The 16120-nt window shown below is 38.4% G+C and overlaps 1 protein-coding gene across 7 annotated transcripts in view; it reads right to left on the bottom strand.

The window, feature by feature from the left end:
- The window catches only part of nlgn1 (neuroligin 1), a 299196-nt gene that overhangs the window by 4436 nt on the left and 278640 nt on the right, over positions 1 to 16120 (bottom strand). For all 7 annotated transcript variants that reach the window (XM_079856563.1, XM_079856564.1, XM_079856561.1 and 4 more), the window contains 2 exons: positions 3024 to 3236; positions 590 to 1379 (listed from right to left, as the gene is read on the bottom strand). In XM_079856563.1, the coding sequence (XP_079712689.1) occupies positions 590 to 1379; positions 3024 to 3236 (1003 nt within the window). The remainder of the gene's footprint in view (positions 1 to 589; positions 1380 to 3023; positions 3237 to 16120) is intronic.

The raw sequence follows: 16120 nt of genomic DNA, 5'->3' as shown, positions 1-16120 counted from the left end.
ACAGTCAAGTCTTAGGGGAGTGCCTAGAGACCCCTAATATTCTCTCAGTGATCATTAGGGTTTCCTGACAACGGCACCTGCTTTTAAAATTAACGAGAATATATATGAGAGAAGAAATTACACATTTGCACACAAATTGATTTGTTGTCCTCCCATGAGATGATAATATGTCTAGGCCGCAATGTCATATAAACACTAAACTCACTCTAAGTGATCATCAGCATTATGTTATTCACTGCATTACACCTAAATTGAAGCAAACTAAATTGCTGTTGCGTAAAAAGCAGTTGCATAAATTTAATGTAGCATAACCTTGGGAATCTTAACAAGTATTTGTGAGTGAGAATGCATTAGCAAACAATTAAGCAATGATTAAACCTTAGGAACCATGTAGCACTGTTTCCTGGTAACAACAAGGTATTGTACCTTAATAGCAAATTCAATTCCTGAATTATGAGATGTTTGCATTGGTGGTCTTACAACAAAACAAACTTGCATTCAAAATCACTTCTAAATCCTAATTAATAGCCGTATTGTTGGCCTCAAGGATAATTGATTAGAAATAATGCCCTGTTGCCTAGAGACTTACCCAGTCTTGGCAAAGTTGGTCCAGTAGGTCATTACCACTGCACTAAGCATCACATCATTTTTGGAGAAGTTGCAGGGGAAGAGCTCAGTTGGACCAATCATGGGCAGCCCGAAAACATACGGGATCTCATCGCCATGTGCCGCATCAGCCCAGGGTGGGACCTGCTCCGTCTGGCAGTGATGGTAGAAGGCATAGAAATAAGTAGGCGAGCCAAAGCTGGAGTGGAGGTCTGCCGTGGCCACAGCTGGTGCCACCCACTGATGATCTGTGAAGAGTGCCAGCAGGCTCTTTCTTCTGGTCTCCGCGTTGTGGCGGTCAGACCAGTCAGTGTACATAAACTTAATGGTCTCACGAAGGATGTCCTTCCCCTCAGGGTAACCATATAAATCATCCACAAAACTTGACACGGCATAGTCAAAATCGTTGGCTTGAACACCGTTCTCATTGTCCACAATGGGTTCCACAAACTTCAACCCCTCGCCTTGGTTGACGCCAAGCATAATGTCGTAGTTGAGGAACTCCCCTTGCTCCATAAGGATCTGAGGGTCATCGGGAATTACATCACCATCAATGACGGGCCCAAAAGCGATGTGGTAGCGGGCAGGCTGGATGTCCTGCTCTAATAGTTCTTTGTAGTGTTTTTTCTGTAGGCACTCTACCATATCCACTGTATCTTTGAGGTTGCACCCCACCTTCTTGGCTAGCATGCGGGCATACTTGGCCGGCTGAAAGCTTACAGCCCAGCTGGACAAGGCTGTGCCACTTTGGGCTATGGCCCTTTGGAAAAGACCTGTACAGGAAAAACAAAACATAATCACAAAGAGAACAATCACTGCATACCATAGTAGGGTCCAAACGTCTGAGACCACTAATGACCACATGTTTATATTTATTTAAAACAACATTTATCTTTACAGATTATATTATGAATTTTTTTTAATAACACTTCTAGAATGATCATTTTTATGAAGCTCGTATATTTAAGTTCATTACTGAACTTAAATAAACGAGCTTGATAAAAATGATCATTCTAGAAGCAAATTTCAGATGGCACATAGAGGTTTTTGCATCTGAACTCTTCATATATGTATATATATTCCTTGTTTTTGTATATTCAGACTTTTGGATCCCACTGTAGGCTATTTTCACATGATGTGCTCGTCCGAATGCAATCTGGAGCAAATAAACACATCTTGGTTTAGCTGTTTTTATGCAAATCTTAAATGGTTTGGGAAAAGAGGCCATGCAAGTCAACATGCTAATGCTGATAAACCTGTATTGTACACCGAGCTGATCAATATTTCACTTTGATGTGTAATTTTAAGGGGGAATTGTGACTATTTCAAGAATTTTGATTGCAGCGCATTAACAGTAAATAGCTGTTTGAACCCTGTAAACCCCTTTCACCTATACATGTCAAGAATTGACCCATACCATTGAAGAGAAGCAGATATCATGCACAAACGTAAAGACAAAAAAAAGCAAGTGAGTGAGCAAGAGAGAAAGTGTGTGCTTGTGAGAAAGACAGATAGAAAGAGCAAGAGAGAGGAAAATTGAGTTACTCTGTTACCATGACAACCCCTGGGATCTCAGTCTTAACAGTGCAGTTATGAGTAAAAACATGTTCTTACTAAAGAAGACAAAAACTATAAAAACACACATGGAAATGAAATGGAGATAAGGGGATGTTTCAGTTCGCAATTCAACGAAACGGTGACAATTTTGGATGAACAGACAAATATTTTTGAGAATGGATACACTGCTAAAATTAAAAAATAAAAGGAAAATATGTGAAATATATAAAAATTATTCAAGATTAAGCAGTGCACGGTTTGCCTCAGGGCAAAGCAATCGCATGGCACACTAAAGTCTCTTCCAAAAGTGTCTCTGGGTTCATTTGAATGATAGTGACAACCTTAAAGCAGGTCTGTGCCAGGAGACCTCTTCACAAAGCAATCTTCCAAGCAGAGAGACTCGAAATGGAATTAATGTATTTACCCTTTTTGTGCCAATGGAAGGTAAATGGTGTATTTGGACAGTGTGCTCATGGCGTGCCTGGTGATGTGTATGGACTCAACTAAATAAAGATGGGAACATGAAACGACCCAGGGAAATATAATTTCCATAAACAAGTGATATCATATATGTATATATATTAATGTGAACATTCTGTATATATAGTCCAGCCCTAGTGATCAGTGTTTTATTATTATTATTATTTGACCTGTTAATGCAATACTCTAAATAAATAGGCAAAATAGCTATCGGTTGTCACAGGTTTCTAAATTTTTAAATGAATACACAGATTTTTAAAAAACAAACGAAGATGAACTTTAGCCATTTCAACAGACAAGACCTTTTATATGAGTACATAACACAAACAGCTTTAGCATGCAGACAAAAATTGTCAAAAGTTAAAACCTTTGAATTGTACCTTTGGTTGAATTGCTCCAACGGTTACCTTCAGAATAATGGGAAAGAGTCAGCAGGTTGACAAATGAGGCCCCTGCCCCAGATCCAAAAACAGTAATGCGTAAAGGGTCACCCCCAAAGAATGCAATGTTTTCACTCGTCCAGCGCAGGGCCTGGATTTGATCAAGAAGTCCATAGTTTCCCTTGGCTGCCTGGTCTCCTGTGCTCAAAAAACCTGCAGAAACAAGAAATAATCGAATCAGTGTATGTATGCATTGCTGTGCAACTTTAAACCCATAAAAGGATCGAAAGCTATTGAAATATTCAAAAGCAAAATGCAGTTGAAAATACGTCAGAGAAAGTGACATTTCTAAAGAGAGAAAAAAAACTTTTTTTTAACATCCATGAAATGTTATCACACTTGTTCACCTCCGGAGAGCTTATGTAAACAGTTTTTAATAGTTGTTTATTTCTTGTGTATCACAGTTGGTTCCTCCTCCCCTGGAAGAGAGCACAGTCAATCTTTTTTGATTGAATGAGAATCATTTTATAGGCTATTTTGGGCCTATTAAAAACTTAAGAATTTAAGGAGAATGCAAAACATAGAGAGCACCCTATGTAGTTTGCATTTTAGTGGACTATAGAAATATACCTTTATTTGGTCAAATTCTAAGTCATTACATATATCCTTTGCAGAGTAGGCAATCCCAACATGCACATGTGACAAACTCTGAAAAAAATCTAAGCTAGAGGATGAAGTAAGATGAATATGGAAGTAAAATAATGACAAATGTTTTTGAAACAAAAAAGTTTGTTGAATTGCACTACTTGAAAAAGTATGTATTGCATTAACCCTGCTTGCATTTTAATGCATTGCATTTTTAGGGCTTGCATTTTTATGGTCTGAAATTCAACATGGTTATATATTTAAGCTGTGAATATTTCGATTCAAAACATTTCACACATGTTTTCATTATTAAAAATTCAATAATCTATATTCACCTTTCAGATTTCACTTCCAAAATATTAATTCTGTTTAAAAATACAACCTATAGCCTAATATTCCACAGGCAATTCTCGGTCCATTTTATTTTGCTTTACAAATTCGCTTTCACAAATTCAGTGGTTCAAATTCGACAGAAAATTCAACATTTGACATCCGGGAATGGCAGGAATATCAGTGGATTGCCAATTGATAATCTCCATAGCTGTTAGTCGACCTCACCAGCAGGGGCGCAAGCGGCTGTTGACGAAGAAAACTATAGAGCAACGAGAGTCATTCATTCATGAAAACGGATTTACAGAAATGGAGCAAGAGGTTAGCCTGGCAAGCCAGACCTACATCAAGATGTTAGGTCTGGCAACTCACCATTGGCACGGCTCAATCCGAGGGGCGGGATAAACGGTTGTCTCTCAAAATTCCTCTGCACGCAATAGGATAGCGTTACAACCAATCAGAGCAACGAAGAAGGCTAGTTTGTATATTAAACTTTTGCCGTATTATCCAGTCGGCAAAACTCCGAACACATCTTCCTTTTTTAAAAATGACTTAAGTGCCGTTCTTTGCTCTTTTCTCAAAGAAAAGCTTAACTCAAGTCCTCCAGAGTCGCATCCAAAGCCGATTCGAAAGACTGATGTTCGCCAGCAGCAGCAGCCATTCTTTGTTTTCAAGTAGCAGGGAACCGTCGCAACTCTGTCGTCATTATATTAAGCCCGCCCCGCCTACTCTATACACGATGTGATTGGCCTGACCTGAGTTTGGTTTTTCCAGCTCGAAAGTCAACAGAGAGTTGCTAGACCACACTGGCTGCAAAATAAATTTTGCTGCCGCTAGGGTGCATCTAGATTTCTAGGTTAGCAAGAGGTAAGTATTTGTGATGATTATCAGGGCCAGTATATATACAGTATATATATATAATTATTTTACTTCCATAGATAAATGGCAATTATAAACCCATTCAAACTAAAGCAAGATTTGAAAAAAAATAGTTAAATCTGATTAGAAGTGCAGTATTTTACCCAATACTCCTGTATGCTATTATTATAGTTTATTGTTATGTTAGCTTAGCAACATGCTAACAGCAAACTCCACTGAACTCAGTGGTGAGTAGACACTCATGTGTGCTTCGTGTGAGGAATGCTATTTGAATGACACACAGAGTACATTGCAACATAAAAAACCTTTCCAAATCAAGTCAGTTGCAAGGTTTTGTTTCAGTTAGGATGCTGCCTTAGTTACAGTAGTTGCCTATGTAGGTACTAGACAACAAGGCAACTCACTATGTTTATTATTATTGTACTGTATGCTAGCAGTGTTAATTCTAAACTACATTAATCAACATTACACTGCTTGTCTTTTAAAAAAAAATTGTTTTTTAAGTTTGCTATGGTTCGATCTTCCTTGGTTTGGTCAGCGAGTGGAACCACAGCTCTCTTGGGTCACTTGAAAATACAACTGTTGTTTTACCCCTTGACTTCCACTTAAGTGCCTTCAAATTAAAATAGTTTGTAGCAATATATTACAAATGTCAGCGAAAAAATTTTGATTACACAGAACTAACCCAGTGGTGCGTTTTAATGGAAAACTAGTCACTAACTACTTCACTACAGTAGCTTATCCTGGGAATATATGTACATCCTGAGGGTGCTTGTGGAATACTGATTGTGTGTATGTTCAGTGAATAGACGACTGTTTGGGTCTTGTAATTGCCCTCGCAGTCCCAGAACACATGAAAAATAATAAGCCACACAACAAGTGTTCTACAGAAAGCTCATTTACAGTCGCAGACGACTAGAAACAAAACAGTCTGAAAAGTGCGCGCACACACACACACACACACGCACACGCACACGCACACGCACACACACACACACACACACACACACACACACACACACACACATCACGCACAACACGCACAACACACACACAAATCCATCTGACCCTTCCTCAGCTACCTTCCTTTTGTTAATTGAGTTCTTTATTGGATTTAATTAATCTAGTTGTGTTGCTACATCAAGAAGTTGATCTCCTGGAAGTGGCCGTCGAATACAAGCACGCATTTAATTGATTCCATTTAGCCAAGGCAGTGTGCAGAGCAAATCAAAAAGACCAGGCACAGGCTCGAAAATGATTAGCAATCAAATGGCAGGCTGTCAGGTGCTCATGCCTGCGGCGCAGAGCCGTGAGCACATTTGGCTGCTAACACAGGCAGGCGGCAGCCCGCTTTCCATCCTCATACATGCAGAGAGGTGCAATCCAATCACGGGGAACAAAAGGGCCTCCCTCGGCTCGGACAGTGAATAGCCAGGGCTTGTGAATGGATGTGTATTTGGTACAATGTGGAGAAAACAGATTCACAACAATGCGCTTTAATGAGACCGGCAATAATCATGGATTTTTATCACAGTAGTCAACGAGAGGAGTGCTCTGGATTTGCTGTATAAGCGTTATTGGCTCATTTCAATGAGATTCAGGGTCAGCGGAACACTGTCCATGGCACCTTCCCAGGAACAAAAATATGTTCTAAGAACGTTTTTCTAACGTTCTCTGAATGTCCAAAACATCACTAAAAAAAATTAACATTAACATCAACATATATATATATATATATATATAGATCAAAAATCAAATGCACTGCCTTTAATTATTGGAAAAAACGTTTATTCATAACTTTAAGAGAACCTTGCCACAATGTTAGCTAAAGTTCTGAGAACGTTTGCTGCTAGCAGGATTGGAAGTACAACAATATTACTAGAAATGCACAATACTCTTGGTTATTTGAAGACAGATTGGAAATTATTTGGCAAAAATCTAATTTTATATAAATTAGACAGAATATCCAATGGAGGATGGAATATATCATCCATCCTCTCAAAATACAAAGTTCTGATGACTTCACACAGAGCCATAGAGAGAAAGAGTTGCGACACTCTTTGATGTCGCCGCTATGGCTGTCACGTGGTTCATGTAAGCCCCAATAGTTCCAAAACATACGCTGGCTGTCATGTTCTTCTATGGGACAGACAGCAGCGATTGCATTATTGAACGGTAAATATAAAATAAAACACACACCCAAGTACTTTTTCAGCTGTTATTGCATTATTGCATTTTGTTAATGTCAGTTTTGCATTTGGAGATAAGTTTTAGGCTATATTTTTGGAGGGAAAAGCTTATATTGTTCATGTTCGCATGGGTAGTAGCACTGGCTTTAGCGGCTCTAACTTAACTTTTCCATATCATTCATCTGATGATGGACGTCTCATGATATTTATTTTAGCACAACTGGGCTGTATTAGGCTATTGATTCCTGTGATTTTGCTTATAAATTTTGATTCAGCCATTAGCCTACCTTCGTGATCACGCAAAGAGGTCTGCCGTGGCGGTCCGTTCAGAGTTCACTTAAATATTTTTTATTAAACAATGACAGACAACAAAAATGTGTGCTCGTGTGAGTGTGTGTGAACAAGAAACACAAAAACCAGGGGCAGGTGATCCATGAAACAGACAGGACTGGTGATCCCATAACAATCATAGAGGTCCAGCATTGTTCTCACAAGCCGCTTCACTCAAAGACAATAAAACATAATGAAAAGTTAGTATATCCCAAAAAATTTAATTAAATAAAAGTTGCTATAAAGGTTTGTAGCGATTCATTACCGAACTCTTACTGTCACAGCTGACGAAGTCGCACTAGCTAGCAGGCAGTGCTTGAAAATTGGTTGAAACAACCAACATAAAATATAAATAATTACGCTGTGCATGTACAAATGAAGACCAGTATAAGCATCGCAAAGGGCCTCTGATACAATATAGACAGTTGACAATTCAAAAGAGGTCGATATTTCAGCAACTTAACTCTGGAACAACTCGACGCGCATCAATGTAAGTGAATGGTGTCCAACGCCCAAATGACAGTGTTTGGAACTATTCCGATCTTCAAATCCCGGAAGTAGGCGGTTAAAAGCGCCGCCATTTTTTACAACGGAGGTCTATGGGAGTGTCGCAACTCTTTCTCTCTATGGCTCTGACTTCACAGTTCCTTCCTCAGATGATCATCAAATTTAAACAGCAAAAGTGAAGCACAACTCACTTAATAAAAAGTGAACATTTAATTTTAAGTTATTCCTGTATAACAACACTAAAATACAGTGTTAAACCTTGGATGTTGTTGGTCTACGATAACCACCCTCTCCTCACATAGATATGCTAATGGAGGTGTAATCCACTCCCTGTCTCATAACAGAAATCAGAAAATTTAAATACTGTAAAGTAACATCTTTAAAACATCAAAAAAGTGAAAGAGCGTCATTTTGCAAAGTTTTCAAACACATTAATGTGCGTATTACAAGAACCTGAAGCCCTATATTGGGAATGGTCCAAAAAGATAAATAAAAATGGAATCAGAATGCTATCGTTTGGCCAACAAAGTGGAATCAGAACTATAAGATGAAAAAGCAACAGAGCGGCTTAGTTCCAAGTGCCATGTACTTAAATTAATTCCTTTTGGAACCCTAGCAGAAGGTTTGAGATGTTAAATTAATCTCGGTTTTGACTTGAGAAGGCCAGAAAAGGTAAAAGAGAACAAGATCAACGAAATAAAAGAAGGAAAACTGGATCCCCCCAAAGCAATGTGAGAAGTGACAAAAAGAGAAAAAGGCATTACTGTACATTCCTTTCAGGGTTAGAAATAAAGAGAGGCTGCAGCAGTAGGATCAGTCCCAGAGATGTTGCATTAGAACATTTGCCAGTTCGGTCTCTCTCCAAAAAAAGAAACGTCGCAGCCAGACCGTTGGCGCTTTATTTGTCTGTTCTGTCTCTACTCACCCAGCAGTGAGACAAATTGGCCCTCCTGTTGTATTTGTGTCCCTAAAAATATTTACAGTGTGACAACACCTTCATACTTTCCCTTCTCATCGCAGAATTATCATCCATTTCAGGGACTTCAAGACTAAAAGCAGATGCCATCTGCTCCCATACCACAGGCTGGCACCTGAGAGCGTAAGTTTCAAAACTGCAAGAGGCGATGAAATGAACTGCCAGAAGTTGCTTTGAAAAGGTTACAGTCACTAAAATGATTGCAAGACCGAGTCACTGCCTCAAGTGGTAATTACCTGTACTGCATGCTGATAATTAAGAAGTAATGTACAGTGACCACAGATGGTATGAATTACTGGCTCTGAGCATTGTCTCTGTCAAAGGAGATTAATACACTAAAGGTTGGCACAGGCTAACAACAGTAACCACTCCAGGATCCCGACTGAATTTGACTTGACAGACCTATTCCTGTCTTCATTGCTTTGATATGCAGAATCCGAAACCTGAAAACTGCTGCTCCAGGCGAAATACACAGAATTTTATTCAAACGTTTATTTATTTTTTCATAGGGATATTACATTAAAGTAACCCACTTTCTTCTAGAAAAAAATCCATCTCCTTTTATTTTCCTACTCTCCAAGGAGGACGAGTTTGAGTAAATGAAATGACTTCTATAGGTAAGGCCCACTGTTAGCTGACTTGGATGAACATACTGCAATTTCAGTTCAATAAACATTTTAGTCACAAAATGTAGCATAACATCACGTAGCACATTGTAAAAGATTAAAAAGCATAATGAATCATAACATAACAAACCATATTAACTGTATAACAAAGCAAAACATAACACAAGTTAACCCATGCATGACATCAACCCAGACACAGCACATAAACACAAACCAACATATAACATGACACGACATGACATAACTCAGACATATTGTAATGCAATTAAGATCATAAAATGTAAATTCAAATACTATTATACAACATAACAAAACATTAATATAACACAACACAGACGTAACAAACTAGCTGCGGCACAGATGCAGTAAATAAACGAATATAAACCCAGAAGTAACATAATCCAGTAGCACATAACACAACACAACACATAACATGACACATAATGTAAAATAATTTAACTTAACTTAACTTAACATGACACATAACATTGTAACATAACATTACATCATAACATAACAAAACTCAAACATAATCTATATATAATGTAATCAAGATAAAGTAACTACATAAACCACACCAAGTAACATACAGTAACATAACATAATAAAACATGACAAAAACAAACAGAACTCAGACATAACATAACAAAGATGTAGCACTTAATATAAAATAATTTGGTTGCACTTTATTTTACAGCACATACACTTTCAATGTACTTACAGTGTACTTACCAAGAAAGTACTGAATAATACAATGTAACTACATGGGTTAAGATTAGGTTTAGGTTTAGGGGTATATTCAGGACTGGTACCTAGTTATTACCCAGTTATTGTAATTACTACATAAGTATACAGTATGTGAAACAGGACTGTAAAATAAAGTGCTACCAATAATTCAGACATAGCACGTAACATAGCATGACGTAACATTCGTTGGCAAGTAGAGCCTATGGTCTGATGTGGGAGTGCCGTTTAAGGGTTCAGTAATGTGCTAATTACATTAGGTGCTTGCTGAGTAGCATGGGGAGCTTAATGAAGGCTAATGTAAATACTTGCACTTCACTTTTTCCACCTCGCTAACTTTGCTTAAGGGATGCACAGCATCCTCTGACAGGGCCAAACAACTGTTGTGAATCTGCAGCCAACACCACAAACCGCACCAAGTCTGTATTGGTGTCTGTATGGATTGAGTTGTTATTTTATGTATACAAGTGAATGGAATTTAAAGGCTAAATAAAATATGGCTTTGAATAAACATGAAACCTCATAAATTCTACACATTTTTAAAATAAAACCTTTACAAGGTAAGAAAAAAAAAACAGCCCCCATGCATCCAGCAAGGATGAAAATACAAATTTGGGGACTTTTTAATCAGGTTTTTAAAAGTATCAGGTACTATTATGAGCCACTGTTGGTCGCCAGGTGCTTAAAGTCCCCCTGTAGTCAATAATTGTATCCCTTAAAACTCATCTTAATTTTGGTGATTTTAAGACAAACCCTGTACAAATGCATCATTCATTTTGTAATTTGCTTATTCATAGAACCGCGTATACAAAATAGGCTACATTCAAGCTATTTTATTAAGGCATGCAGAAATTTCACCAAAATTACTTTTTAAATGTTTTTTCCAAAAATTTCTGCATGCCTTAATAAAATAGCTTGAATGTAGCCTATTTTGTATACGCGGTTCTATGAATAAGCAAATTACAAAATGAATGATGCATTTGTACAGGGTTTGTCTTAAAACATATTAAAAACACAACAACTTTAAGCAGTTTTGAAGACCTTGCTATTGTGGACACCAAATCTCTGACCACATTTAATCTCTTTTAAGCAGTTTTTTATTAGCACTGAAGATGATGCTAATGATAATTGTTGAAAATGATGTATAATTACAACGCACCATGCAATATATTTCTTAAAGGTCATTTGAAGCAATAATTCAACCAAAAAAAGAAAATTCCTGTATGCTATTATTTCCATGTTTTAATTATTGTGTGGACAAAAGACACTTCAGAGATTCTCCTTTTGTATTCCACTGAAAAATAACAACAGCATGCAAATGTGAGTTTTCATTTGCTTTAATATAATCCATTTGTATAGTGGTTATTTTGAATCTGAATGTCATTCATATGCCTCACAGGTGGCAAAACAAAATAGCTCTGTGTACGTATTGCAGAGCACAATCTCTAAGTTCAAACATCAACAGGATGCAATAATTGTTCTTAAAATACTGCCATGCAACATACATGAAAGCCCCAAACTGCAGCACAGCTTTCTTTGAAATGTGCTTCTTGGTAGTTGCATTGCTTCAAAACCTGATCTGAATTGTTAACCAGCTCCCTTTCCATAGAAAAGAACAACATTTGCATACAGATAACAGCCTTCTGCGGGTTTAACACACACACATACACACACTCCTAGCAGGATGGGGAAAGTGAGTGAGTGCGAGCGGGAGAATAAAACCTTTTCATAAGAAGTGAGAGTCTAAAGATAGCCCTCCATCTTTTTTCCCTCTTGCTCCTCTCCAGTGCACATCCTGGAAATATTCCTCTCCTCTGACATGTGTGAGAGCGAGAGAGTGCAGTTGAGTGCTGTCTTCCAGGTGGAAAGTACTCTTATCTAACAGAGTACATCCAGATATTTTTTTATTACGATTATTTCTCTTTATGTCGATAATTATTAAAGGCCTCCCCTATTCAGCGATAGAGTTTCTTCAACTTCTGGAATTGTAAACTCTTTGAAAGACTTTTCAAACTGAGTAGTTCATGTAATTTCTCTACTATCAGTATCCAAAAGTGCATATGTATGAATTCCAAGATAATAGAGTCTGTGGAAACAAAGGTAAAATACATAAAAGGCATTTCAAAAGTAGCAAAAATATATGATGAAAGCACGAAAAAAAGTGGTAACACTTTATTTTGATGGTCCCTTTTGAAGATTCTGTTGACTTTAAGTAGCCTAACTTCATGTCAACTAGCTCTCATTAGAGTATTAGTAGACTGTCTGCTTAATATCTGCTAACTCTTTATTGTAATGGTCCTTCAACAGACATTCTACTGACTATAAGTAACTTTGCACCTATCAATTTATCCTAACCCTAACCCTACCAGTCTATTAATCCTCTACTAACACTCTAATGAGAGCTAGTAGACATGTAGGTGCAACATTAGGCTACTTGTTGTCAAAAGAATGTGTTAAATGGACCATCAAAATATAGTGAAAGTTTTATGTGATCTTCGCCTTTCAAAACAAAAGTTGAAATCTGTTAGTTTTAATAAAAATCTACCCCAGTGGCCGTAGCAGAAGAAACACCCATACATGACCTCAGAATCCTGCATGGAACCTGGAGGCAAGGTCTCACTAATGAGCCCAGACGAAGAAGGGGATGATGTGGAGACGAGTCCCATTGCCCGCTCCCTCCCGTAACAAACGCACAGCTTTGAAAATGTCATCTCACTTCTGCAGTGGTGACAGTGCCGTCTGCAGTCAAAGCGGCCCACCGCTGAGCCAAACACCATGTGTTTAAAAAAAACTGCATTTGTGACGATCTTTGTCTGTCAACACAACATATCAGCTCACTTCAGGAAAAAAAAAAATAGCAGTTACTTAGAGGTTAGAGAAATGTGTTCCAATAAGTTGTGTAGCGGCAATCAAGCAGAAGTTTGAGTCTGACTCGCATCAAGGGTCCAAAATTACCACTGAGCAAACAAAAACAAGAATAAATTGGCTTTTCCGAGTTTTTTTTTTATACCATTTTAGACACGGAATAAAAAAATGAAAGGAAGAAAATCATGATCCCTCTTAATGTTTTTGCAGTTATGGGTGCTGTTTAACCGAGGCACAGAGGATACTCTGAACCGAGGGAGACGGACTAGATACTAGCCTGTGATTTTTGTCTCACTCAAACCACTGCCTGCTGTTGCTTCTGATTGCTTTTAGAGAGAAAAGCTGCCCATGACTGCCCAAACCAACTGTTTTCTTCGTAAAAATAGCATTTTTAGCAAATAGCAAAACTAGCGAAAAAGAGCTGGAAAACAATCCAGTGCGTATATGTATTTGCTCTATTTACAACGTGTGTTCACAGGGGTGAGCAATCACAGACATGTTTGTTGATTTCTTGAACGCAATGGCCAACCACATTCAACCACAATCCAGTTACAATTTTTTGTCTAGTGCTGAGTTCTGCATGCTGGCAAATCCTCTCTAACAAACTGTAAACATGTAAATAAGTGATTCATTGTGTAGCCAGCTTCAATAATTAATATAACAGAACTTTGTGAGATAGCGATGAATGAGAGACAGCTTTTTAGAGATTGTAAAGAGAGCGCTCTTTGCACGCTGTCTAGGCGACATGATAATTAATATAATATATTCAGAATTTGAATAAAATTTTGGTTTCCATGCTTGACAAGCAGCCACACGCTTTAAAACATAGGCCCACCCATGCGGGATTCACTCTCGAAATTGCGATGACTGACAGTGATAAGCACATAGCAAAGGACGAGACAAATACCCTCACTCATTTCAGAAGCACCCTCAACAGTGGTTTGTGAACGTACAGACGTTTTAATAACAAATAATTTGTTTGGAGCGTTTATGCTGGGACGTGTAGGTTGTTGCAATCTTGTCTTGAAAATATTTCATGGAAATCTACAACACTGGAGTTCAATGTATCCTCTCTGAGCCAAAAAAATTAATAAAATAAAATAAAATAAAATAAAATGGGGGTTCATGTGACATAATGTGGACGACTTTGTCACCTTGAGCCATTAAACATAGCTTGGATACTGAGCACATCTCCATAAATATCTTTTGTAATTACAAACGATCAGAAATGTTTAGTTTTGAGTCAAACAAACCAAAGCTTTCATACTCAGATTAGGATCTGAGGGACGTGTTTTAGCACCCAAATCTCCTCTGCTCACTTATAGCAGTAACCTCAACATGTTTTTGATCTTATTATGTTGACTTGATCATCTTGCCAGACTGCAGTGAAACCAAACAAAACCAGCTTTGATCTCAGACTACACTACTATCTTTCATAATAATGGGACAGTCAGCCACAAAACTATGCCTGCATCCTCCAGTTTACAGTCTCTGCAGAACCAGACTGTGGGGTGGGGGTACTCTGAAAAGGCTCTGAAACGCCTTTGGAGACGGCTTATGGTAGAGAAATGAACATTCAATTCACGGGCAACAGCTCCGGTGGACATTCCTGCAGTCAGCATGCCAATTGCATGCTCCCTCAAAACTTGCGACATTTGTGACATTGTGCTGTGTGATAAAACTGCACATTTTAGAGTGGCCTTTTATTGTGGCCAGCCTAAGGCACACCTGTGCAATAATCATGCTGTCTAATCAGCATCTTGATATGCCACACCTGTGAGGTGGATTGATTATCTCGGCAAAGGAGAAGTGCTCACTAACACAGATTTAGAGAGATTTGTGAACAATATTTGAGAGAAATAGGCCTTTTGTGTACATAGAAAAAGTCTTAGATCTTTGAGTTCAGCTCATGAAAAATGGGGGCAATTCAGTGTTCAGTGTATATAGTACGTAAAAAACAATACGCCAAAAGAGTAGTTTGTCCGAATACATAGTGTTCAAAAAACAGTAGGCGAAAGGTCCTTGGATGAACAACTACTTCCGCCGAGATTCTGAAGTGCGCATTCGATGGACACTTTACTATCCCACGATAGTAGGCCTCTAGGCCACGAGAGGGGATTTATGAATGGAAGTGAAGGTCATATGACAGTAACAACATGGCGGATGTAGTATGTCCGAAATTGACTCATACTACCCATATTCATATAATATAGAGCACACTTTTTTAACTCAAAATTCAAATTCAAATGAAGTACCTACTCAGACAGTATGTGATTTCGGACGCAGAGAAAGTTTAGCATCAAATGACTGTAGAATGCTATGGTGGACCAATCAGAATCAAGTATCAAGTATTCCAGGCAATCTTCGCAACTCCTGTTAATAGTTTAAAAACTACACATTTTTGAACTAAAGGGATTAAATCAGACATAGATTATTAAACTAGAGGATTGCATCAGCGTTAAAAAAAACCCAAACCAGACCAGAGCGATGATCCCTGATTATTTGTACACAACCATACAGGACATGCCAGAACTCCAAACATCCTCCCCCACAGTTTGGCAAAGCGACGTTTGTGGAGAGACTCCTGTCTGTCAGTTCTGTCAGATGCTTTTGGTGAAAGAGCAGAAAAACATGAGATGAGGTGTCAGAGAGGGCATGCAAGACGTTAAGGGAACAGTATTGAATGCTATCTCAGGGGGCACAGCGGTTAACCATGTTTGACAGCTGCAGCGGCTCAAGCCTGTACCTGAGTCGCTCCAGCCAATCAGAACTCTCTTAGCCGTGCCTGAACCTGCGGCCAGTGAAGCGCCGAAAAAGAGTGCAAGTGCATTCTGACACCCTCCCAGATTAAATGTCACAGAGTGTCACTGGGTCCTAATGCCCCACAGTCCTTCACTCATGAGTTGGATATGACTATCGACCCATCACTGCTGTGCCACAGACGCCTCCTGATTATCTTTGTCTTTTTGCCCTCCTGTCTCAGGACTGTCCTCTAAAGAGAATGTC

The sequence above is a fragment of the Squalius cephalus genome, assembly GCF_949319135.1.
Source record: "Squalius cephalus genome assembly, chromosome: 22".
Taxonomy (NCBI): Eukaryota; Metazoa; Chordata; class Actinopteri; order Cypriniformes; family Leuciscidae; genus Squalius; species Squalius cephalus.
The sequence above is the reverse complement of the archived record's forward strand: the minus strand, read 5'-3'. Positions and strand labels throughout refer to the sequence as shown.